The 25,950-nt window shown below is 37.9% G+C and overlaps 1 protein-coding gene across 1 annotated transcript in view; it reads left to right on the top strand.

Annotated features, from left to right (window-relative positions):
- The window catches only part of LYST (lysosomal trafficking regulator), a 175,964-nt gene that overhangs the window by 84,793 nt on the left and 65,221 nt on the right, over positions 1-25,950 (top strand). The window contains exons 14-25 of the mRNA XM_048843805.2: positions 204-361; positions 600-790; positions 2,755-3,000; positions 4,903-5,076; positions 6,736-6,885; positions 7,630-7,767; positions 10,649-10,847; positions 14,649-14,780; positions 17,371-17,998; positions 19,392-19,569; positions 20,993-21,162; positions 22,818-23,048. Of these exons, the coding sequence (XP_048699762.2) occupies positions 204-361; positions 600-790; positions 2,755-3,000; positions 4,903-5,076; positions 6,736-6,885; positions 7,630-7,767; positions 10,649-10,847; positions 14,649-14,780; positions 17,371-17,998; positions 19,392-19,569; positions 20,993-21,162; positions 22,818-23,048 (2,595 nt within the window). The remainder of the gene's footprint in view (positions 1-203; positions 362-599; positions 791-2,754; positions 3,001-4,902; positions 5,077-6,735; positions 6,886-7,629; positions 7,768-10,648; positions 10,848-14,648; positions 14,781-17,370; positions 17,999-19,391; positions 19,570-20,992; positions 21,163-22,817; positions 23,049-25,950) is intronic.

Raw genomic sequence — 25,950 nt, 5'->3', positions numbered from 1 at the left:
GCATTATAAATATATTCTTAAAGCTTTTGTAGTAATCTAAGAGGCTAATATGTTTAATTTTATATCTTGACAGTGTATCTTTTAATATTAAAAACGAACACAATCCTGGAAAGTTAATCAAATTTACTGTACTTTGAATATTTTAGATAGGTTTTTCAAGAACTTTGCAATATTTAAACTCTGCTTTTTTATTTATATTTTAGGAAACGTGAGATCAGTTTAGATTACACTCTACCAAGAAAAACAAGTTTATCTGACAGCAATAAAACATTTTGTATGGTTGGTCATTGCACATCATCCCAAGAAGAACTGCTACAATTGGCTGGGAAATGGGATCTGGGAAATCTGCTTCTCTTTAATGGTACTTATCTATTTAAAAGCAAAAAATATACATATAACTTTCCATTTAACTTGCATATTTTGAATGTAAAGATCATGTAAATATGAGCGAAACAAACTTTTTAACATGCAATTTTACTACAATAAAAAATAAAGGCTCTACTAAATAGTAAAGAGATCCCTGAATTCAGTGTTGCTTGCATATGAATGATTGTAAACAGTGTGAAGATAGATAATTAGATTTTTATTTTTCTGTTTAGGTGCAAAGATTGGTCCAGAGGAAGCATTCTACTTATACACCTGTGGGCCAGACTTTACCTCTATAATGCCTTGTAAATATGGCAAGGCAATGACTGACTACTCCAAATATATAAGTAAAGACATTCTACAGTGTGAACAAATTAAGGAACTCTTTATGAAAAAGAAAGAAGTGGACACTGGACCTTTAACTGTAAGTTTTTGGTCCAAGTTAAAGCCTGAGTCTTAAACTCTTAGCAGTGCATTAACAAATCGGGGCCTTAAATTACATTGGCACAGAAATGCTGGTCTGTACAAAAGATTTTATTTGTAGTTCTGTTTGTTTTGTGCTCTTTCATTTGAGGCCCTCTCCTCTCCAAAAATGGGAGTTTCCCTGAGGCCTGATTGATTTCAGTGAGAACTCAGTGGAAAGGATTCCCATTGATTTCAATGGACGTTGAGTTGGGCACCTTGTTAGCAAGTAGCAGATGACTTTTGCCCCCTCCATCATTCATCAAGATTATTTTGTCTTCACTTGCTGTTCTGTTAATTGTTAACATGAAGCTTGCAGGTAGAGGCATGCACAACGGGAGGACAAGCAGGGGCATGGGCTTCCATAAAAACCTCCATGTGTCCCTGCAGCCTGGGGAGGGAGGAAGCAGCAGGGCTGCTGGCTGAGCTCCTCCTCTGCTCGCCCCTACAGCTACTGCTTCTCCTTCCCTGATGCTGGAGTCCCATTTGTTGCCTCTGCCTCCACCCCGTGATTCACTTCAGCGGGCGATCTGCAAAGCAGGCAGCAGGGCTGGGACTCCAGCATCAGGGAAGGAGAAGTAGCAACTGTAGGGGTGGGGGGGGAGGAGGAGCACAGTTGGCAGCCAGCAGCCCTGCTGCTGCTTCTGTCCCCGGGCTGCAGGGACACAGAGTGTTGCTATCTCCTCACTGCTGGGTGTCCCCGCCAGAGGCGTCCCAAGAGTGCCAGGCATGGGTGGGAGGGTGTTCACGCGAACCTTTTGTTTGTGTGTGTTTTTAACATGCCTCTCCAAAAACAGTCAAATTTAAATTCCTGCACGCATCCCTGCTTACAGGTATTAGAGGGACTTATAAATGGGCTGGAGGGGAGAGGAGATGGAACAGTGGTGTAGGTGGAATGCCTAATGCACCAGAGTGACACAACTTTTATTACCTTACTTTGTTTCACAGTTAAGGAAGACCTAAACATTTAAATAGCAAAATGTTCAGAGAAATATAGTTGTCTGTTCATGAGTGAGTTGATTTTTAAGACTTGCAGAGGGAAAAAAATAGTAATTTTTCAAATGAAACCGTAGCCTGTTTTTTTAACCCCGTGCAAGCTGCTTCTGTACTCTTTAGCCCTGTCTAGAGTTGAGGGGTGAATTATTTCTTTTATGATAGAAGGTGAATTTTGCTCTAATTTCATTACCTTTTCACCTCATCTAATGAGGCTTCTGAAGTAGTCTCCTGTGTATTAGGCATCATCCTTAAGAATGTTGGTATGTGAGCAGATTAGAAGACGGGAGAACAAAGAGTAGAAGGTGAAAATTGTGTTATAGCAAACCTTTTTATTTAAAGGAGCACCTGTATTCTTCACTATGAGGCAGTGCTAAAATTTTCCTTTTCCATTTGAAAAAAAAAAAAAGTGAAGCTTGTTTATCCCTTCCACCAGTAAATAACCTTTTTTTATTTTTTTTAAATGTACAATATTTCTAAAAGTTTTGGGGGAAAGGTGGAGGGGAAATCTCAGATAGTGACTGCTTTCAGAAAAGGAGTACTTGTGGCACCTTAGACTAACAAATTTATTGGAGCATCAGCTTTCATGAGCTACAGCTCACGTGTAGCTCATGAAAGCTGATGCTCAAATAAACTTGTTAGTCTCTGAGGTGCCACAAGTACTCCTTTTCTTTTTGCGGATACAGACTAACACGGCTGCTACTCTGAAACCTGACTGTTTTCAGAAATCAAATATCCTGACTAAAGCCTGGGAACCACATTGTGTCTCAGCCTCTCAAATGTATATTTAGAAAGATATTTTGAGAGAGGAGTAGAAACAAGTTTATTGAAGCTATTGTTTTGTATTTCCTAGGCCATAAGCTTATTCTGTATTCTTTAAGGCAAAGTAAGAACTGAGTAGAAACTGGAACTTTCTTTAAATGTATGTTTTAGGAAAGTCTCGCTGTTGTCTATACCACTTGCTGCCCTGCTCAGTACACCATCTATGAACCAGTTATTAGACTGAAAAGTCAAGTGAAAACTATGCCCTCTCAGAGACCTTTCAGTTCAAAAGAAGTTCAGAGCAATTTATTGGATCCTCATCACCTGAAAATGCTTCAGCCTGTTGAATATAAAACTCTTCAGGGCATACTGCATGAGATTGGAGGAACAGGTGCATTTGTCTTTCTCTTTGCTAGGGTAAGAGTTTTAAACTTTGTTAAAATTTTCCCCCTCAGTCTAACACATCTATTGTGGTTTTAAGACTCAGCTCTCCTGTTAGAATTTTGAAATGCAGTATTCACTTATTTTTTAAAAATTATGCTTTTGACATTATGGAAAATGTAGTTTGTAACATAACCAACCAATGCAATGTGGTTATTGTGCATCTTAAAAGAAACAGGAAGCTGTTGTAACAGCCCGTGATTATATCCTGCAAGTTCCTGTGCAAATTATACTTACAATATTTTTGAGTTTAATTTGTGTTATTGTACATTGCATCTGACTTTATGGAGGTATTAGCCTCTAAAATATCAAGATATGGCTTGCATTTAAAATATTTTGGAGTTTATATAATGAAAACGTAACTTTTGTTTGTTCTTTTCATTAACCTGTGCCATTATGTTTCTTCAAAAGCCATCCTTATTCACATATAAATATTTGAATTCATGTGTTGGTTACAAACTGCTGTTCCAAAAAAAAATTTGTTTTGAAATACAGTGGACCTATTCATAGTTCTATTTTTTTAGCACAAAGACTTCGTGTGTTTATAGTGCATGTAATAAGTATGGGACCAAATTCACCTATTTTGTGCACTGTGCACATCTGACAAAGTGGTGCAAATTAGATTTAATGAATCTAAACGTGTTTAAACCTTAAAGGATGCTATCCTGGGTGTGGGGAGGGGCACAAGCAGTTTATAGAGCTTGCTTACTTTTGGGGTAAGCTCTAAATAAAAATAGTTTAACACAAAGGTCTCATCAAAACTAAATCCCTTACTCAGAATGATAATCTTAATTTTTTTTTTTTTAATGAAACAAATCAAGGCAGGTTGATTTTTTTGCATCTTTTGTCTGTCCACATATTGGATCATAGCAGATACAGGGGCTAAAGTGGAGTCCTTGTACTTGGAATGTCTGGTTTCCCAAAGTTTATTCATGTGATTCCAAGACTCATTTGCACAGTCCATCAAATTATTATCTTACTGATAAGTCATATCAATTTGTATGGGAATGAGGCTCTCTGGTGTTCAGGCAAAGTCTGCAATGGAAATTATTCCTATTAATTTTTACTATGTTACTTAAGTTTTACATAACTACACATTCTACCATACACAATGTTCACACCACTGCAGCATGATTTTAGAGCTGTCAAACAGCACAGGTGTTATAAATGCAGCATTGTTACATGTACACAACAGCAGAGTAGGATCTGAATGTGTACAAAGTCAGCTGAGCCTTCCTTCTCATACATCTCTGACTTAATTCAAATGTTATGGGTTGTCTGTCGTAGGGTTCAGGACTGCATTCCCATTGTTTACTGCTTCAATACTTGTACTGTCTGTTTACTAGCTTTATCCAGCAGCACAGCTGCCTCTACCTCTGTGCTATGTGTAATAGAGTTTTAACACTGGAGCAGACTGCTATTGTTTCAGGCAGTCAGCTGTGTTCTAGATCTCCAGGAGCCATAAATGAAGGTGCTTTTATAGCATTTAGGAAGCATCTCTTCCTGTTTATATAAAATACTCACCCTCACTGAGCAGTTGCTGCACATGTGATTTCCCAGAATGATAGGGAGCTGTTTATACTTTTCTGCTCTAGTTTTATTTTTTGGAGCATCTTTTTTTCACTCCAGTGATCTTTGTCATGGGTCTTGGACTTGTTGGAAGATCTTCATTAACTCCATTAGGGATCCTGTGTTTTTAGATAGAATAATGGAATATTATTTCTGTATAGATATGAGACCCTAACTGAGCCTTAAGACAAATTGTAGCCTGGAGTCATGTAATTAATACCTTCTATAGAATGTCTATAAATCTGTTCATTACACTAGATCTATCAAAGATGTTTATCACTTGAATTATTAAAACTGGCTTATTTTTAGGTTATTGATATCAGCAACTGTGAAGAGACTCAAGCTTTAGCGCTACAAGTTATACTCTCATTAACAAAATACAATCAACAGAGAATACAAGAGATGGAAAACTGTAATGGATATTCCATGATCCATCAGGTGTTGATCAAACCCAAGTGTATTGTTGGATTTCACATTTTGAAGGTATAGTGCTGTTAAAAATGTTTGTATAGTTTAATTTGGACTATATTGTTGTTTGGAAGATCCTCTATGCTCTTAGTCCTAGATTTGAAGCCCTACTTGGGATGCAGATTTTTGGTTTGGAGCCTGTCCAATGCAGGAACAATTGCTCTCAATCCAGAAACTGACAGGATGGGTGAAATGAGAGAATGTTACAGAAATCACTTGGGTTTGAGGGGAAAGAAACAACTGCAAATATAATTTTCTATAATTGTCCCCCACTTGGCAAAGTTATTTTAAGATGACAAGCTAAACAGAAGATCAACTTTAGAAACCTACAGGTGAAATCTTAAATCGGAAGTGGAAGTTAAAAATATTATTTCAGAGGGGACTGAACTGACACTGTTCACTTTATGTTATCACAGTAGATGCTGTAGGATGTTTTGGGAAGAGACGAGGAAGAGTTTGAATAAATCTTGAAAGCAAAAACTCTTATCTATGTAATCCCTTACATGTAGATTTAATAAATCCAGTAATCCTGGTAGCATTTCTTTTGGAAAACCTGCTCTAGGATGGAAATGTTTTTGATCTACTTTGTAGGCATAGGAATTCCTGACAAGAGTATTTGATGGATGTAAGGCATACGAACATTACTTAAAAATTTTGTTATACCTGGGAGGAAAACCACAGGAATAGGTGTCCTTTGGCAGAGACCATCCCCATGACTGCCTTTGAATCTTTCAGAGCTTCATTTTTGCTTGAGAATGTTTATTTGAAATGGGCATATAATGTATGTGTGCATTGTCCTATTGAGAGGGTAGACTACAATCCTTAAATTCTGTAGACATGTTTTCTGAAGTTGGTCTACAGCTAAGGCTTTCAAAAGTGATTAGTCTTTGGATGGCCAATTTGAGACACCTAAGAGAGACCTGATTTTTCAGAAAGTGCTGTACACCAATCTTCTGAGGATCAGGCCCCTCCTAAAGTGTATCAAATTGGGCACCTAAACTCACTAATCACTTCTGGAAAGTAGGCCTGGTAAGCCATAAAAAGCTCTCTGGGCTTTCTGATTACTAAAATGCCTTTTTAAGAGGGGGAAAAAAAGATGAGGGGTTTCTATAAATTTCATAGAATCCTAGAAACGTAAGACTGGGAGGTCTAGTCCACCTGTAATTCAGGATTAAGTATACCTATAAGAACGGCCATACTGGGTCAGACCAATGGTTCATCTAGTCCAGTGTCCTGTCTTCCAACAGTGGCCAATGCCAGGTGCCCTAGAGGGAATGAACAGAACAGGTAATCATCAAGTGATCCATCCCGTCACCTACTCCCAGCATCTGGCAAACAGAGGCTATGGACACCATCCCTGCTTTTGTTGGCTAATACCCATGGATGGATCTATCCTCCATAAATTTATCTAGTTGTTTTTAGAACACTGTTATAGTCTTGGCCTTCACCGCATCCTCTGGCAAAGAGTTCCACAGGTTGACTGTGCACTGCGTGAAGAAATGCCTCCTTTTGTTTGTTTTTAAACCTGCTGCCTATTATGTTGCATCATAATTCTAGAAAAGATGCAGATAAGGATGGCCTGGAAACAACTCTTCTTAAAATATGGATGGATGTAATTGTGGTCTTCAGTACTCCAATCAAAACCTCAAGTCCTTTTTGTTTTTCTGTTTTAAGACACTTCTTGAAGGATGCTGCAGTGATGAGATTCTTAATATAAATGAGAGCGGACAATTCATGCTTGATGCAGATTCCATTGCAGTAATACAAGATATTAAATTGCTAGAAGAGTTGCTGCTTGATTGGAAGATATGGTCTAAAGCACAGGTATTTACCTTCTTTATACAGATAAATAAAATGGATTCCTATCTAAGAAAAGTACAGTACTTCCTTTTTGTCATCATCCTTACTTAGTTTGAAATTGCTCTCTACATACTAGTTTGGCGATTTGAACAGCTACCAAAATAGTCTGTACCCAGAGTAAACCTAAATATAGCACAGATCTTCATGATTGCTTTCAGTGTTATAGCAAGGGTATAATAGCAAATCCTTCAATTTTGTTATACATTTTTAGAGAGAGAAGGGTGGTGAGGTTATCTTTTATTCGACCAGCTTCTAATGGCAAGAGAGACAAGCTTTCAAGCTTACATAGAGCTCTTCAGGTGACCTGAAAGAGAGAACCTCACCCACCCTGTCTCCCCAATACTCTGGGACTAATACAGCTACAACAATACTGCATACAGTGATAATTTTTTGATGTTTTTAATTAACTTTGCAGAACTTGGTATAGATGTTAAAGGAATCTCAAATTTTAAGGATTAAAAACTAAATTATGCCCCTTAACATGCTTCTTCTAGGTCAGAGTTTGGAAGAAAATTTTAATTTTCCTCTTCCTTCTGTGCATGCAAACTCTGGTAAAAAGCATCTTGATTCAGTTAACGCTTCATATTACCGTCTTAATCTGTTGAAAGTAGGATAGCATAGCCTATAAAATAGAGAGATGGGGAGATAGTAACAGTTCTATATTTGATGCTGCTTGTTTTATACTATTATTTGTTTTTGTTTTTTTAGCAAGGTGTTTGGGAAACTCTTTTAGCAGCTCTGGAAATCCTTATCAGAGCTAACCATCACGAACAGATGTTTAACATCAAACAACTGTTGAAAGCTCGAGTGGTGCATCACTTCCTGCTAACATGTCAGGTTCTGCAGGTACTTTTAATCTTATCTATTATTTTGTGCTTGGAAAATAATTCAGTTTAAACTAAAACCAAAGTGCACCGCATTCTTCAATGTTTTTAGTTTTACTTTTCTAAGTGTCCCCATAAAGATTAGTCCTTCCCCCTTCTTACCCTCTAGGAGGCATTATAAAGTAGTGGTATTTTCACCAGAACACATCAGTTGTAAAGGTCATCGGTGGTTGATGCAAGATCCTCTAGTACCCCCAATGGCTGAGTGTAATGCCACCATTCCTGCCAACCTCAGGAGCAAGGGATGTGGACTCTGATTCCTATACCCCAGAACATTGCCACTGGAATGCTAAGATGGTCCTTCTATGTCAGTGGCTTTCAAACTTTTTTTCCTGGGGATCCAGTTGAAGAAAATTGTTGATGCCTGTGACCCAACAGAGCTGGGGATGAGGGGTTTGGGCTGTGGGAGGGGCTCAGGGCTGGGGCAGAGGGTTGGGGTGAGGGCTGTGGGGTGGCACTGGGAATGAGGGGTTCAGGGTGTGGGAGGGGGCTCTGGGCTAGAGCAGAGGGTTGGGTTGCGGGGAGGGGGTCAGTGCTCTTGGCTGGGGGTGCAGGTTCTGGGGTGGAGCCGGGGATGAGGGGGTTGGGGTGCAGGAAGGGTTCCAGGTTTGGAGGGGCTCAGGGCTGTGGCAGGGGAATGGGGCACAGGGTCGGGGTGCGGACTTGCCTCTGGTGGCTCCCAGTCAGTGGTGCAGCAGCAGGCTTCCCACCTGTCCTGGCACCATGGACCATGCCACACCCTGGAAGTGGCCACCAGCAGATCTGGCTCCTAGGCGGAGGTGCGCAACTCTCACCCGCAGGCACCGCGCCCCCAGTTCCCATTGACTGGTTTCCAGCCAATGGGAGTGCGGAGCCAGTGCTCGGGGCAGGAGCAGGGCGCAGAGCCCTCCAACCTAGGAGCCGGACCCACTGCTGGCCGCCTTTAGGGTGCAGTGTCAGAAAAGGTAGCCACTACCCTGTCTTAGCTGGGCAGCACTGCTGATGGGACTTTTAACGTCCCGGTTGGTGGTGCTGACCAGAGCAATGCGACCCAGTGCCTTACATGCCATGACCCAGTAGTGGGTCACAACCCATGGTTTGAAAAACACTGTTCTATGTAATATCAAATATGTATTAGATCTTCCATACTGAATATCTGTCTAGCTTTACTCTCAAATCACTGTTAATGAAAAGCACAGGTAGGGCTAGTGTTTTTGTAATCAGCCCTTATAAGTTTTCAAAAGGTGGTTTAAACTTTATTTAATGCATAACCATCCGTCACTTTTATGATTTCCTAAGAAAACACAATGATACAAATTATTATAGCATATCCTTGAAGGAGTATGACTATAATATACCTCTATAAAATATACCTCTATGATTCTCATTCCATTTGAATAAAGAAATATGGATTTTTTTAAATGGCTTGACTTGTTTTCATAATCTGAAGTCAAATATTGCCACAAAACAGGAGTACCTTTCTTTTAACTATAGTTGCATGCCTCTTAAGAGCATTAATTAGAACATGACATGAAGCTAGATGACTTATTCCTTACAGATGTTCTATTTTATCTAATCCCATTTTTCCTTTACCCTACTCTTCTTAATTACCTTCTCCGAAAACACATGCCCAATATTTACCTTATACTTCTTTATACTGCTTTCTTTAGTCACTTTTTCCTAGTGATTTCATGTGTCTGTTAAAAGAAAAGGAGTACTTGTGGCACCTTAGAGACTAGCAAATTTATTTGAGCATAAGCTTTTGTGAGCTACTGCTCACTTCATTGGATCCACTCCTGTTCTTTTTGCGGATACAGACTAACATGGCTGCTACTCTGAAACATGTATCTGTTGTCACTTCTGTTGCAGCTGTGCATAACCTCCTAGTTTATCTTTTTTTTTCTTAGATCATGTTCGCGAGTTGAAGCCGATTATGTAAGGCACTGCTCACTCTTCTTTACATACTTTTCAATATCTTTGATTCACATCACTTCCTCCCCTGTTAGAGAGAATTACCTCAAACTCTCTTAATCCTTAAAGCGACTGGGAAGAAAATGACATTTTTTCACCCCCATCTGCTTCTAATTAATTTTGTTTTACATCTGACTCTCATAGGCTGTGCTTCCCAGTACAGAACCATCTTAGTCTGTCTTGTACAGCACTGAACACGTTGTTAGCACTTAACAATTTGATCTAACCAATGCCCTATGCAATAATAGTCTCACCTCTGTTTGTGTTATGACTCTAAATTATTGTAAATGGATTTGCCTTTTAAACTTAACTCCTAGAGGAGTTCAGAGAAAAAATAGCAATTGCTAATTTCAAGCACTTCTGTGTTGTAATACAAGTAACATTACTAAGCAGTTAGTCCATAGTGCAGATTAGGGGCCAGATTTACAAAATTAGGTGCCCAAAGAAGAGGCAGTTAGATGTCTACTAAGACTTACAAAAGTGTCTAAATAGTTTAGCCTCCTAACTCCATCCAGTGGGATTTTTGTAAATCTAACCTTAGGTCTTTTTATTCAATTAAATAGTTGTACAATTGTAGTTAATATTTCAAAATCTATTAATTTTTATTAGATCTATAGATGTCATTAACATTGCAACTTCAGATTATGTATAAGTGCTTCCATGGAACAAACTTCCATTTTTTAAAAAAGTGTACCTGTGTAATTTATTAGTATTACAGTTGTGTTTCAGGCGTGCTAGTTGCAGGTAATATTGAATGGACACAGTAACTTCTTCCAAGTTCGGTAAAGTGTACTAAAACTTTTTCCTGTATCTATTGTATGGAAGAATATAGTGATGAAATAAATTGACAAACTGAGCATTCAGGAAATTTTACCTGTGCATTTCTCTTTCAGGAGCAAAAGGAAGGGCATCTTACATCCCTGCCTCGGGAGGTTTGTAGATCATTTGTGAAAATAATTGAAGAAGTGCTTGGATCTCCCCCAGACCTGGAATTACTGACACTGATCTTCAATTTCCTCTTAGCAGTTCACCCTCCCACTAATACATATGTTTGTCACAATCCCACCAACTTCTACTTTTCCCTGCACATAGGTAGATACAATATTTTGTTTAACCAGAAATAGACTATAAGATGAAATGTCAACCTATTTGATTGATTAAAAATAAAACTCAGCTAATTTTATAAATAGCAGTTCTGTGAATGACTGTACTGTACACTACCATGTAATTTCTACAAAAGCTACTGAATTGAGTCTTACAACCAAAATTTCTTGTGATACATTATAACTACTTTGATTTCTATCAAAAAAGATTCTTTAGTTGAACCTCATATTTTGCATGATACCTGGTTGGGTTATTCATTATTAAACCCCCCCCTCCAAAAGACCATATATATAAATAATTAGTAGCTGTATTTTATACTTTTTTCATCTTTGAAGTGTTTGACAGCTATTAATTCTAAAAAGTAAACACTTCTGAGGTCGGTAAGCTATCTCAGGCTTACAGATGAGGAAACTAACTTGTAAATGGCTTGCCCAAAGCCAAATAGTCTACCACTTATAGAATCTTCCAGTTCCTGACCTCTGAAGTTGTACTTGGAAGACTAGATTAGGGTTCTCTGTGGATCACACATACTGAATGTGTGAATGCACCACAGTACCAATTTACTGAAAATTACAGTTTATGCAACAGTAGGTAATAAAGCAAAAGAGCTTGGCCAGCCATTTTCACATAACTAAAATCATGTTAAGTAATACTTCATAAATAGTTTGTAGAGAACAGTTGAGTTCCATGCATTTTGGCTGGAAATAATGGAAAACTGACCTTGTTCCTTTAAATTAACACATGGGGTTGTCTGCAACATGTTAACAGTACATCTCCTTTGAGAACCGCCTGTACAGATCCACCACATTGGATTATATGCAAGCTTGTAACCTTCTAGATGGCACTGTCCATTGGGAAGTAGATCTGCTTTAGGGACACTAATTTCCGACAGGATTTTCAGGCAACCCCGTTAGTTTACCCTACAGGGTTCTTCATATTCAATCATCCTACTGTTGAGAGTTTTTTGAAAGGGCTAGCTTGTACCTTCTCTTCAGTGTTCTCTATAGATACGGTGGTTTTACCTCTAGCTGAAAGGTCTCTTGAAGTTCCACCTAAACTAATTTTATGGTATGCCTTCATTTCAATCTGAAGGTGTACTTTCCAGCTCTGATTGAACTAGCACTCTAAAAGCAGAAATGTAGCTTTGGCAGTGCAAGTGGTGATAGGGGCTTGCTACCCTAGCATGTTCGTAGTGTCTTGGACAGGTATGTACTTGGGGCAGCCAGCCCCTCCCAGTTCTTATGCTGCAGCAGCTGCATTTCTATTTTTAGTGTGCAAGCTTTATTCAAGTTAGCATAAGGTGCCTCTTCAAGCTGCAGATTACACCTCCAGATCCAAGGTTAGACATACTCTGTTTACCACTTCCCCAAATTAGCTTATAAGGGGAGGCTAGGTTACATAGATCCAATGTGAAAATCTATCCATGAATACCCTAAATCAGTGGTTTTCAACCTTTTTCATTTGCAGACTCTTAAAAATTTTTGGGGGCATGGACCCCTTTTGAAATCTTAGACATAATCTGCAGACCCACAGGGGTTCACAGATCACAGGCTGAAAACCAGTGTTCTATGCTAGTGACAATCTTCTGCGGACCCCTTAGACATAGTCTACAGACCCCAGGTTGATAACCACTGCCCTAAATGCAACTGCAGTTTATGGAGACCAATTCAAGGGGGAAATCCTCTAGCTTCTAAGTAACTCTTAGACAAACTTGTTATGATATTGCACGTCTAAGTACCTGAGGGCTTTAGAGCACATTCTATGAGATCAAAAATGGCTTTCATAATATGGCTTTGTGAACATGTTAAAAGTATTTCAGAGCTGCTATTTTGAGGTGTCAATAAATTCATACAGCAATACTTGCTTGACTATGCAGCTAGATCTAAATGCCAATTTGGGAGAGCATTCCTGCCGTCTCTAACTAGTTCTCCTTGGGCTCTTCTCCTTGGATGATTGTTACTGCTTGTTAGACTCCCAGTATTGTGAATTTATGTAGGCAATTCTCAGAGGAAAAGTGTTTCTTGTCACTAATTGTAGCTCCTTCAGAAGAACACGTGTATAGCTCCAAGCCCCTTCCCTATCTTAGTCTTTTTTTAAAGAATTCTTAAATGAATCAAATGAACTAATAAGCAGTTAGGGTAGAGGTCACTCCTCCATCCTCAGGCATCAGTGTTCAGTGCCTCAAGTGGGTTGTGCATGCACCCTCCCAAATACATTGATACTTAGAAAGGTGCCCCAAGGGGCACAATTCTTGATTGTGTAGCTCCATGCAAACTGTCTTCTGTAATTAGTAAGTAACCCTTTTCCAGATATGACTTGTGGTTTTGCTAGCAGTCCCAAAGTATGGGCCTTAACTTCAGGCAGTTTGGTTTTATGTCTCCTTGTACATCAATTTTACAGTATCTGTAGTTCTTAGGCATATTACATAACTTAACAATACTTCATTTTAAAGCAGCCAATGAAAACTATTATAAATCATTCACGTGCAATGTTCTGTACATCATGCTAACTTGGATAATTTGGACAATTGTTTAACTCGTTCATTAGTTCCAATAAGATTTGCAAATTAAGAGGATTCTATTGTACTTAAAACAAACTATATTAGAATTTTAATCCATTTTAAATACATTATTTTGAGCTTCAATAATTTTTAATGAGATTGATTGACAGTGATGTAAAATTCATATTTAGGGAAGACAGAGTGGACAGCTAAGGCTGGAAGGGATCCAGTCAGAGGATCCCTCAGAGATGAGGCAGGAGAGAGGAAAGAGGGAGATCCTTCAAATTGCAACTAACCACATAAGGTTCCTTTTGCTCAAGGTTACTATCATCAAGTATCCTTCTGAGCTACCAGTGGAAGACATACAGTGATCTCCTGGCAGCACTCAGTTAGAGAAAATGAACACAAGTGTTTGAAAGTGGGTGAAGTTAGGAAATTTGTAATCCAGAACAGGCCTGTAGTCTGTGGTAGTAAATCATTACTGTACTGAACAAAATGGGTATAGGCTTCTAAAATCTTTTTCTGTAAAGAAGCATTTTTTACATCTATGTAGTGCAAAATACATTTTATAGATTTTATTCTCGTTAAAGTTGGCATTCCCAAGCTTTTTGCCAGTATCTATCTTGTTGACATTGTAGATAGGTAGTTTTGAAAATAGTGAAACCCTTTGTGGTGGAAATATTAAATGCGTTGAGCCAAATTTTCAGACCATACTCTACTTTTGCAGATGCATTTGCTTTGCATGTTCAGTTTGGGTAATTGGCGCTCTACTTGAATGGTGTGCAGTTGTTGGCATTTGCACTCCAATATGACTCCATGTACAACTTTATTAGCACAGAATTAGAGCCCACTTCTGATTGTCTGAGGCTTGGCTCATCTGATACAGGAACTAATTTTTTTGTGGGGGAAGAGAATTAGGGAGGGGTGTCATTATTTGATGTCACAAAATTTTCAACAAGATGGCTACTAACAGTTAGCTTGGAAATGCTATTTTTAAATGTATAATTTTGAGAACCATTTCAGAATATAATCACTGAGAGGAATGGTTCAAAAATTCTCGTAGTGCGAAGTATAACACCACTATACTGAACAAAAGTAGAATTCTTTCATTCTCTAATGTGTTTCTTAAATGTGGAAGGAAAGTGCTTGGCTCATTAAACCTTGCAGTGATATGTTTTGAATCTTAACTTTGACTTGTTTTCTATGGGTTTTTTTTTTTTTTTAATTCACCAAGAAAAAAACTTGCATAGAGTTAAGTCATTGTTCCTCCCACCCCCTTTTTTTTCTAGATGGCAAAATTTTCCAGGAAAAGGTCCAATCGATCAAGTACCTGAGAAATTCTAGCATTGGTGGAAAATCAATTGACAGTCCTACACATTTAACTGCAAGTCCAGCTGGATTTACTGCTTCACCACTGGGAGGTAAAATATTTATATTGCATACCTGCTGCTAGGAAAGCATATGCTCAATTTCTGGGTTTGGCAATGAAGCAAGGGAAAAGTTTGCAACAGTCTTTGTTATTTTGCACCAATGGACTGAATTTAAGCAGATTTTGAGTGGTGGCAAAATCTGCTTAAATTCAGTCCATTGGTGCAAAATAACAAAGACTGTATCAGTATTTTATAACTTGAGCATGATGAGAAATGATGATTTTGGCCATTTTTAGTTTAGTATAAAATAGAAAATCAGCGTTTGATTGTGCAGTGAGTACAATAATACACTTTATAGAAAGTAGGATAAAGATAAAGTAGGAAAACCTATAAGGAGCAACTTATTCCAGGTATATCTCAAATTGTGTGACTTAGATGACCAGCAAGTTACTTGCCTGAGAGAGAATTGTCAGGGTTTTTTATTACAGTACACTATATTCCAGTTGAGCTTTAAAATGTAAAAAGTTTGTAGTCAGTGAGATTTCATTCTCCATGTATGAGTGCTAAACATACTATAGTTATGCAAAGGAGATTGCTGGGGCAAATTAACACCCCCCTCTTCCCCCCCCCCCCCCACCCACGTCCCAAAATATCATCTTCTACTGTTGTGATTTCAAGGCAACATTTTAGCATAAAGTACAAATTAGTAATTTTCACACTTTCCAACAAATCATAAGTCATTCCAGCAAAAAATTAAGTGCCCACTTTTATTAACCAGTATGGGAAAAGTGCTTTAGACTTCTGGAATTTTAAAAAAGTAGTCTTTCACTGTATATTACACACATTTTCAAACAAATATCATCCCTGGATCAAAATTTTAAGCTGGGTCAAAAAAAAGTCTTGCAATGGAACTATCAGTGCAGCCTTAACTATGAAGTTAATGTACATCCACAATGAAGTATAATTGTTGGCTAAAACTGCAGGATTCAAACATCTACAAAATAGATGTGATTTGCTTCCATTTAGCCAGCATCTACAGGATAGATTTGATTTGCTTCCATTTCTCACTTCCTGTTTGCGACTGTTGCAATTTCAATTATATAAAACCCAACAGTACCACAAAGCTGACCAATATAATACGTTTTGCAGTTAATGTTGAAGCAGTTCTTCCCTTGTGAAAAGCATATTACAAGTTAGCTCTTCAAATGTTATGTACCTGCTAGATTGAGGCTTGACTCCCTCCCCCCCCCCAAAGTGATATGCTTTTCACTTCACTTAGAGCCATGCCATGAAATGTTGCAATCTCCTCATAAGTTTTTTTTGCATGAATACCACTCATTATACGTTCTCTTACATGAGGTCCTAAACCAATTATAAATTATAGTTCAGTACAAATTATTTCTTTTTAAATAAAGAATGTTTATCCATTCATCTATCACAGATGAATGTTATAGCCAGGTCTTCCTCAGATTGTTGCAAAAATATGTGATGCTCCTGAGAGCTGCACACTTACAGTTGCATCTTTGACTTAGCTGCAAGACGTGTAAAACCACCCAAGCAACCAGCTCTGTACTGACTACTGGAGGGGGTTCATATGTTTCTATTATTTCAGCAAGTGTCAGACAGTGCTTAGGAATGCATTCCTGATATACTGACTTCGGACAGAAGTATTAGCTATCATTCTAAAACCTTTTTGGTCAAATTGCATCACTTTTGATTTTAGAAATATTGCATTAGATACTCGGATCTAACATCCTTTCATGAAGACTGTAGTGTCCTAGCACAACCATATTTTTGTGCAATAGTTGCTGATAGTCCTTCAAATGCTTAAGTTCTACTTTTTAAAAATTGTTTTTCTGTGAATACAGAGTGGAAAGAAGGCTCACACGCTCCAAAGAGGAGACAGAATAAAATATCCGGAATAAGACAAATTTAGATGAACTGAGAGTTAGTATACAGAAGTAGTTGAAGATGCAATATTTATCTTTAGTTTACATTTATCATTCAGTAAAAGTAGACTGGCTAATCCAGTTTTAGATGCTGCATGTTTGTGCCTCTGAGATCAGAGCTGCGCCTTTAAACACTAGTGATCTATATACACAACTTTACTTATTCAACAGTTGGCCATATTCAAACACTTAATCTTTTAGGGCATTATTTATTATATAGAGCTTTAGTCATTTATATGTTCAGGGTTTTATTGCCAACTGACTTAACTGAAGGGATGAGACATAACAGAACATACCTTCTAGAATCTGCTATTTAAGTGGTGAAATCTTTAAATCAAAACAAAATCAGGAGGGCCCAAAAAATATCATTCTGCTTTGTGAGAATTAACTTGTGTATATATATTATTTTATTGCCATATGCTGTAACTCATGTAAACTGAATATTTTGTCTTTGAAATCAAATGTCTCAATAGTTGAGCAAACTTTATGGCTTGCTATGCCAAATGAATGTGGTATCTGTTCATAGTTGATTTAATGTTTGGGGCAGGGAGAAAACTGTGATTGTCAGTATAATAAGCCAAAAGGCACATTACTTGGTGCATTTTGTGGATATATTAGTTGGTGGTGAAACAGAACATTAACATTTCTAATACAAAATAGATGCTAACAGTATTTTGTGTTTTCTTCCCCAGGAAACATTATTTCCAAGATTAGTGTACCACAGATAACACACACTCAGGCACCTGAACGGCGTTGCAAAAGCCTACCAGCATCTCCTACCTCCTCACCACAAGTGCATCCAAAAAACCTACCTGGGAGCTTGGGTAGAAGCATTGATGACTTGCAGGAAGTTGGGGAGAGTGACTCTGTTGATCCACAGGAAAAAAATCTTTTTGTGGAAAACTCTGAAACATTAAAAAGGGTACAGGAGGAACTCTGTGTCAGCAGCTGTGAGTCTGCAAAAACAGTTTGTGACTCGGAGTTAACATCTGCTGAAGCATTGGTTGACATTTCAAAAGAAGAACTCGAATTATCTGAGAACAAAGAGCTAAATGCAGAACTGAAAAGTAATGAGGATGGTGCTGCAGTTGAATCATTGTTTCGCCGTCCTGACAATCTGAAGGGGCTGTCTTCATTTCAGAAAAGTCAAAATAATTTTGCAGGCTTGGGTCTAGCGTTTTCTGCTCAGAGTGGATCATCCTCCGTTGCTTGCTGGCCAACCCTCACAGATAGGAGTGCACTTCCTGAAGAATGGGAAAGTCTTACCTTCTCTTCAGTTAGTGAACAGACCTTTAAAAGATCTGAAAGACCTGATTATAGGTATGCACACTCTTTTTTTTTAAAGAAACATTACAATACCTCAACATTCCAGAAATAATTCTAATAGTACAGTAACTTCTGCCACAGCATATAGAATAATTTCTCCTTGACTTGACAAATATTTTGTGGTTCTTGCTCAGGACAACATACTTTGTTTAAAAAAAAAAAAAAAAAAAAAAAGCTAATAAGTCTGAAATTTAGTGTTGCATCTGTAGCGAAAACTTGCAAATATATTCATTAAACTAGTAGTGTGCTAGAAAATTGCTTTTGTTTCAAATTCCACATTATTTAGCTAATCCCTGCCTTGAAGGGTTAACTGTTTTATATGATGCCTAGCACAGGGGGGCCCTGAACTTGACTGAAACCTTTTGGACACTACTGTGATACAAATAACTCTGCTCATGTTGCCCTCTACTGACTGCAGTCAAGAATTAAGCCCTAAAAAAGGAAGAAGAGGAGAGCATTGGGAAGAGTTTGGGCAAATACCTTTGTCACACTGTCATTAGTCTGACCTTTGTCTAGCTATACTGAAAGGACGACTGGAGACGCTTGCTGTGGTTTTAATCATGCCACAGCTTTATTATTAGATGTCTGGGACTACCCAGCAGATAAACATGTACAGTGCAGGTATCCTCATGTTCTTTCAATATCTACCCAGGGCAGCTCTGCCAGCCCCCCTCTTTTTTCCATCCAGGTTCCCCACCCAACCCATTGCTGGGACCTCAAAGGAGGGCTAAGGTGGGCTAAAACAAAAGGAGGTTGGCTCCCTGCGAGACCAGTCATAGGAGCCCCAAGCCTCCCCATTCCTCTCCTTTAACCAACACTTCCCTTTTAAGTCCTTTACCAAGCCATTTATCTAGTCACTATACATCCTCCCTATGGAGTACCTGCGCTGAACATCTGCCCCACACTTACATAATTTCTGACATTCACTCAGCATAACAAAGCCCCCACCCCCAAACCCACTGTGGTGAAAGCTCTGGGGAAGCCGAAAACCCCTCCACTCCACCTAAGCCAATCTGGTGGTGAGGAAAAAATTCCTTCCCAGCCCCCTAAAAAGGAGCAGCTTCATCTGCTCTTGGAAAAAGAGGCCTCTCATGCCCAGGTTTGCCCCTTTTTCAACCGCTCAGTCCTTCCAGTCCCAGGGGATAAATCAGCATCACCATGCTGACCCACTCCCCCTTTTGAAGCAGCTTTTGAGCCTCTCCCACCCCCCTGTAAAGCACTGTTCCTTCTCCCTCAGTAAGCTGAACAACACCCTTTCCCCCCTGTGCACTTAAAGGTGCAGTGTGGTCATTTTCCCCCTGCAGGTAGCCTCTAATGGTATTTATACACTCCTATGGTTTATAGGAAATTCAATATAGTAATAGCATATTTTCCTATTTGTTTTCAGATCCACAGAAGATTGCCTTGTGCTTATATGCTGTGGATTGTATGACCTCTTACGTGGAGTTCTTTTAATCCTGCCAGATATCATGCTAGAAGATGTGATAGACAAACTTATTCAGCCTGACACTCTTATCGTTCTTGTGAACCATCCATCTCCTCTCATACAACAAGGAGTCATTAAAGTAGGAGTATATACAGTCTAAATGTTTGCAACTCAGATAAAGATATAAACTAGCTCACTTGAATATATTCAAAGTTCGATCTAAAATGTTATTTATATGCAGATTGTTAGCAAAAATAAGATTGACTTCTTTATTATATTCCCCATGTCTTATCCCCACAAAGCCTTTTTAAAACTGAGTTGATTATATCTAGCTGTTTGAGAATTTCTTCATAAAAAGTATCTTTTCAATTGATAGTTATATAAATTCTACAATTTAAGTTAGAGATCAAAGAAATCAAATCCTATGATGGGAGCAAATAGCGCTTAAAAATTGGAGTGACATGATAAGAAAATAAATGACCGTCCTTCAGTAGGGGTAGTGCATCATACAAAAATTATTTCCTCTAGTGTTTGCTTAGTCCTGAAATCCTTCCTCAAGGCAGAGTTTCCATTGCAGTCAGTGTGACTCTTGCCTGGGTATTAACTTAAACGGACTATGGGTTTTATCTCGATTTTGTCAGAGTGGTTTTTTCCATTTTATGAAGAGGAAAACAGTTTGCAATGGAGAATTTTACTCTTGAGGCAGGGACTACGGAGTAGCTTTGGCTTGTAGTTTGAAGAAGAACTTCAAAAGTTTAGTTAAAGGTAGATGGATGGATAGATAAAAAATAAAACCACTTAAGTCACCAATCGGTAACAATTTAGATAAAACGTAAAATAGATTTTTAATAAACTTTTTTGTTCAATTTTTCATATAAATAAATATAATTCTTATTCTAGGTGTAATATATAAAAAAATAAAATATAACCTATGAGTGAAGACTGAAACAACTGGGTTTGTTTAGTCTGGAAAAGAGAAGAATGAGAGGGGACATAACAGTTTCAAGTACATAAAAGGTTGTTACGAGGAGGAGGAAGAATTGTTCTTCTTAACCTCTGAGGATAGGACAAGAAGCCATGGGCTTAAATTGCAGCAAAGGAGGTTTAGGCTGGACGTTAGGAAAAACTTCCTAACTGTCAGGGTGGTTAAGCACTGGAATAAATTGTCTAGGAAGGCTGTGGAATCTCCATCACTGGAGATTTTTAAGAGCAGGTTAGACAAACACCTGTCAGGGATGGTCTAGATAATACTTAGTCCTGCCATGAGTGCAGGGGACTAGACTAGATGACCTCTCAAGTTCCCTTCCAGTCCTATGATTCTATAATTCTAGATGTGTTTTTTATATATAATCTTCTTCTCTTGGATGGATTGAGGTCAATGGAAATTTCAAACAAAATCAAAGGAAAGAATTTGTCACTTAATTTGGAATCTGAAAAATTTTAAAGCATTTTAACTCTTCCTTTCTGAATGGAACATGTTGCAAACAAGAATATTTAAACTTCCAAGGAAATGATACATAAAAATATTTCATCTTGAATCAAAATTGTGCATTTCTTTCTAGTTGTTGGATGCATATTTCAACAGAGCAACCAGGGAACAAAAGGAGAAATTCTTAAAAAATCGTGGCTTCTCCTTGTTAGCCAACCAGTTGTATCTTCACCAAGGAACTCAGGAACTTTTGGAGTGCTTTTTGGAAATGCTCATTGGTCGATCTGTTGGTCTTGATGAAGAGTAAGTATTGCTTTTCTTCAGCATTCAGAAGATGCACTGTTTTAGTTCAAACAACGATATTGAGTTGTCTGCTGATGGCAAGGATATAATTGCATTTAAGTCCCACCATGTTTTCAACAGCAGACAGCCTTATAAACAGTTCCTCACCAAAAATGTTTCTGATTGCAAGTTTATTGGAACTCTAAAAACTCAGTTTCTCAGTTTTCCCTTAATTACATTACTCTGCAATCCTCATGCAAAATGGCACATCCACGCCCACTGAACAACCAGAACATGGTGCACTTTCACTTGACCTTTCATGAAGAGAGGGAGTCCCATATCCTTGTTCAATATTGAGGCCTCTCTACATCCTTTGAACTCATCATAGTCTGTTTTGCCCTTGCCATTTTCCAGTCAGAGCCCATATGAGACACTGGGCAATATTAATAACTCAATCACCACTGTAGACTCTACCTAAAAAATTGTGACAACTAGCTAGAAAAAAAATTCTGTGCCAACTGCTACCATAATCTGCAACTAAATCAAAATTTCTAGGTTTCCTTTAGTATCATCTCCATAATTTGTACTACATCCTTGTACCACAAAGAGGAGGAATCCCACAGAAGGATTTAGGAAAGAGAAAATCTCACTTTAAGCAGCCTATTCCGCCAAAGTGGTGGGAAGTAATTTTTCTCTGAATATATGGCTAGTCAGACCCTTCTGTTTGACACTGTAGAGATCTAACAATACAGAATGGAGAGTCAACATCCAGGTATAGCCAAAGGCCCACAGTCTGCCCAATCAGGAAAAAGCTCTTGCTTCAGTTGCCTACTATAGTGGGAGATCAGTACCCACAGATTATTTCCTACATATACCAGAAGGTAACTATTCATGCTAATAGAAAGCTTTGAACCTGCCAGATGTCCTACCAGCCCCACGAAGAAAAGCAGACATCTCCTCAGAAAGGACTGAGGTGAATGGGGATGAGACTTAGCCTTTTAGGAATCTGTTATGATGCTTACTTCAGAATATATTAGTAATAGAGTGGTACAACGATATATTTTTAATTCCTTTTCCATTGTGTGATAGAAAGTCCTAATGCAAGGACTGTAGTTCTGTTTATGGTTTCTGGAGTTGAAATGAACAAAAGGTATTCATCCTTGATTTTAATTAGTTTCAGCAGTAATGAATACAGTATATCAAAGCCTCCTCTTGAACAGTAGATTATTTTATTGCAGCAAACCCATACCTCATTTCATGACAGTGGCACTGCCAGTTGCAATATTTTATTACGAGAAATAGAATGAGTCACGAGAGAACTTTTGTGCCTCTGGCTTTTAGTAAAAGCTGACAGTCAGATTTTTCTATTTATGAAATGTGTAGTGTAAACCTATTTGTAGTTTATTAAAACTACATTAATATCTCTTTTAGGGGTCTCATTTCCCTGTAAGCTTTGCAAGCATTTTTTGTAATTCTTATTACCATTAACAGATTAGATAAGCATTGTCACTGACATGAAATGAGATGCCATGGAAATCACTCCCATCCCCTGGTCAGTACATAACAGTTAGCATAGACTCTCCTTAGTATTCATAATCTAGAAAATTCAGTTGTGCATACTGTGATGATTATTTTACAGACAGATGATGAATTCCTATTTGTTTCTATTTTAATAGATTTGACATGGAAGATGTAAAAAATGCTGGACTTTTTCAAAAATGGTGTGTCATTCCTGTTCTGGGACTTATAGAGAATTCTCTCTATGACAACGTACTGCTGCATAATTCCTTCTGCCTTCTGCTACAAATCATAAATTCCTGCTCTAAAATGGCAGATATGCTGCTTGATAATGGTTTGCTATATGTGCTGTGTAATACTTTAGCAGCCCTTAATGGTATAGAAACAAAGTAAGTGTTGCATTACCTGAATATTTCAGATTCACTCTAAAAACAATTTACAAGTTTACACTAGATTATTTTAATCATATATATGCTTCTAATTATTTTTTTTAATGTCCAGTTTAAACAACACAACAAATTGGGTATGATTCTGAAATGAAAATGAGAATCAGGCCCAGTGTGCCTTGCTTTAATGCCTTGCTTTACTTATGCTTAAGAGGCACTTCTTTTTGATAGCTCTGTGTGTGCTCAATTTTTTTCTTCCTTCCTTCTTTTTGAGAAGAAATGTCTCATACTTTTTGTGTGTGTGGGTCTAATTTTGGAAACTCTTGTAAAATCTCATTGGTCCTTTTGAGAACTTGTTAAAGCAAGAAATGTCGGTTTTTCATTAGTTACCACATCTTTCAAGCACTTCTTTTGAAAATTTACCTAGCAAAAAAGTGTTTTGTCCAGTTACCATGGCAATGACTCTTATTAATTTGAGGGGAGGGAGCAAGTGTTTAAATTCCATTGACTGAGTGGGATTTAGGCGTGTGCCTAAGTTCCTTGTTGAATAGGGGTGGCATTATTCACATGGTTTAAATTTAAGCATATGCATAATTGCTTTATCAGACCATAACTTACAGATTTTATGGACTCTTTTGTGACATTAATTTAGATATAATTAATAGTAGATAATTGACTTTTTGTACAGAAATCTAGTACAAAGTATCTATTATTACAGCTCTAAATCACTTTTGTTTTTTCAGATAACGTAGTCATACATTTTTGTAATAGACATTTTGCAGTCTTAATTTCAGTTGAAGAAATTAGATATTGTACTTTAATTTGTACCCACAGCAGTTGTCTCCTGGTGAGCAATAGTTGTACATTTGGCTCAATGGATAATGCTACTTTAGTCTTAAAGTAAATTTAGTCTTAAAATCTGTCTCATTCATCATGGTGGTACTTAAAACCTCATTAACTTTCACTGTGTATTATTGTCTAACATTTCCATTATGCAATTCATCTGTAAATTGTAGCTAACAAATTTGTTGGATTAAATGAGTTAAATAGCTAATCTAAGAACGTAAGAATGGCCATACTGGGTCAGACTATAAAGGTCCATCCAGCCCAGTATCTTGTCTGCCGACAGTGGCCAATGCCAGGTGCCCCAGAAGGAGTGAACCTAACGGGTAATAATCAAGTAATCTCTCTCCTGCCGTCCATCTCCACCCTTTGACAAACAGAGGCTAGGGACACCATTCCTTACCCATCCTGGCTAATAGCCATTAATGGACTTAACCTTCATGAATTTATCTAGTTCTCTTTTAAACCCTGTTACAGTCCTAGCCTTCGCAACCTCCTCAGGCAAGGAGTTCCACAGGTTGACTGTGTGTTGTGTGAAGAACTTCCTTTTATTTGTTTTAAACCTGCTGCCCATTAATTTCACTTGGTGGCCCCTAGTTCTTATATTATGGGAACAATTCAATAGCTTTTCCTTCTTCACTTTCTCCACACCACTCATGATTTTATATATCTTCCAATAAAACAAATGTACAAGTTGTGGTAGTGTCTGAGAGTTTTTGGGAGTCTTTGTATTTGAAAATTTTCTATTTTGAAATGAACCAATGTTTGAACATTTAAAAATTGGACAGTTCAAATGCAAAACTGGAAGGAGGAAAAATGTTCAAGAATCCTCCTGGCCTCTCTCATTTTCTCCGTATTGGATCTGACTTATTGTAGAGTGGAGAAGGAATTTGGTTTGACTGGCTGCTCTGCGGCTCATCCCATTCCCTGCCCCGCTGGCTGTTATGCCTGCTATGCTGTGCATGCTGAGGGCATGACATAGGCAGGGAGCCAGCTGAGTTTTACAGCAGAGAAGAGTCCTAACTTCTGGGAGAGAGTGACCAATGTTGGCAAGGAGGCTGCTGCTAAAAGCATACCTTTCAACTTACCAAGGCTCAAATGTGGGATGCAGTTTGTAACAAAGACCAAAAATAAGGGACACAAAACAAAATTATTAATGTAGGAAATAAAAAAATGATTAATTTCTTTAGTATAAAGGACTTATAGTCATAGTTCTTTACTTTTGATGTAAATGATGTTCAGCAATTAAACTAAGGGGGTCATTAAATTTGTGTAGAACATAGGAAACTTTGAGACTTAAATGAGCAATGTCCTTCAGTGAAAGACAGAGATGGGACTAAAGAACTGAAAGTCAGTTATTTTCCTTGTCTCAGGCCATCATTCCCAGGTTGGGAAACCCAGATGTAAGCCACACTATACTATGCAAACAACTAAACATCAATCATGCACAAGAAGCAATAGAATTCTACTAAAAATGTGACCAGTGGCTGACCTGCAGGAGCAACTAGACTTGGGGAGAGATGCAGTTTACATAAGAATAGTCTCCCACCCAAAGAATAGCTGCACTGTTAACGATCTTATAATGCACTAAGTTTACTCAAAAAAACTGATGTTTAAAAATATGTAACACGCTTTTCTTTTTGAAATCTAAAGTGAGGAGAAAGTAAAACTGTTTGCTCATGTGTTCAGTTAGTAGGGCACAGAACAAATACTCAATTTTGATTGTTCGGTAAAACTAATTTGTAGTTGCAAAACTGGAGAGAATGGTAGTGTTTTAAAGTTCAGTAATTTGAAAAATTTATAATTCAGATCTGTTCTTCACTTAATGTAAAAGTCATTTGCTTTCAAGACCGTTATATGGAACTTCATTCTTAACACTGGAATCTCTTCCAAAGATTTTTGGGTGTCCACTTTTTCTGAATGAAAACATAGCTAATGTTGTCTTTGTGTTAACAGTTTGTTTCCTGTCTTCAGCAGTATCAGATTTAGTGTGGAAGTGTTTGGATTTTGTAACATTATCTGTAAATTACTTTTCCTTCTACTAACCATACCAAGTACTGTG

This window comes from Caretta caretta, chromosome 3, assembly GCF_965140235.1.
Source record: "Caretta caretta isolate rCarCar2 chromosome 3, rCarCar1.hap1, whole genome shotgun sequence".
Classification (NCBI taxonomy): domain Eukaryota; kingdom Metazoa; phylum Chordata; order Testudines; family Cheloniidae; genus Caretta; species Caretta caretta.
Note: the sequence above shows the minus strand (reverse complement) of the source record. Positions and strands in the feature narration are given on the sequence as shown.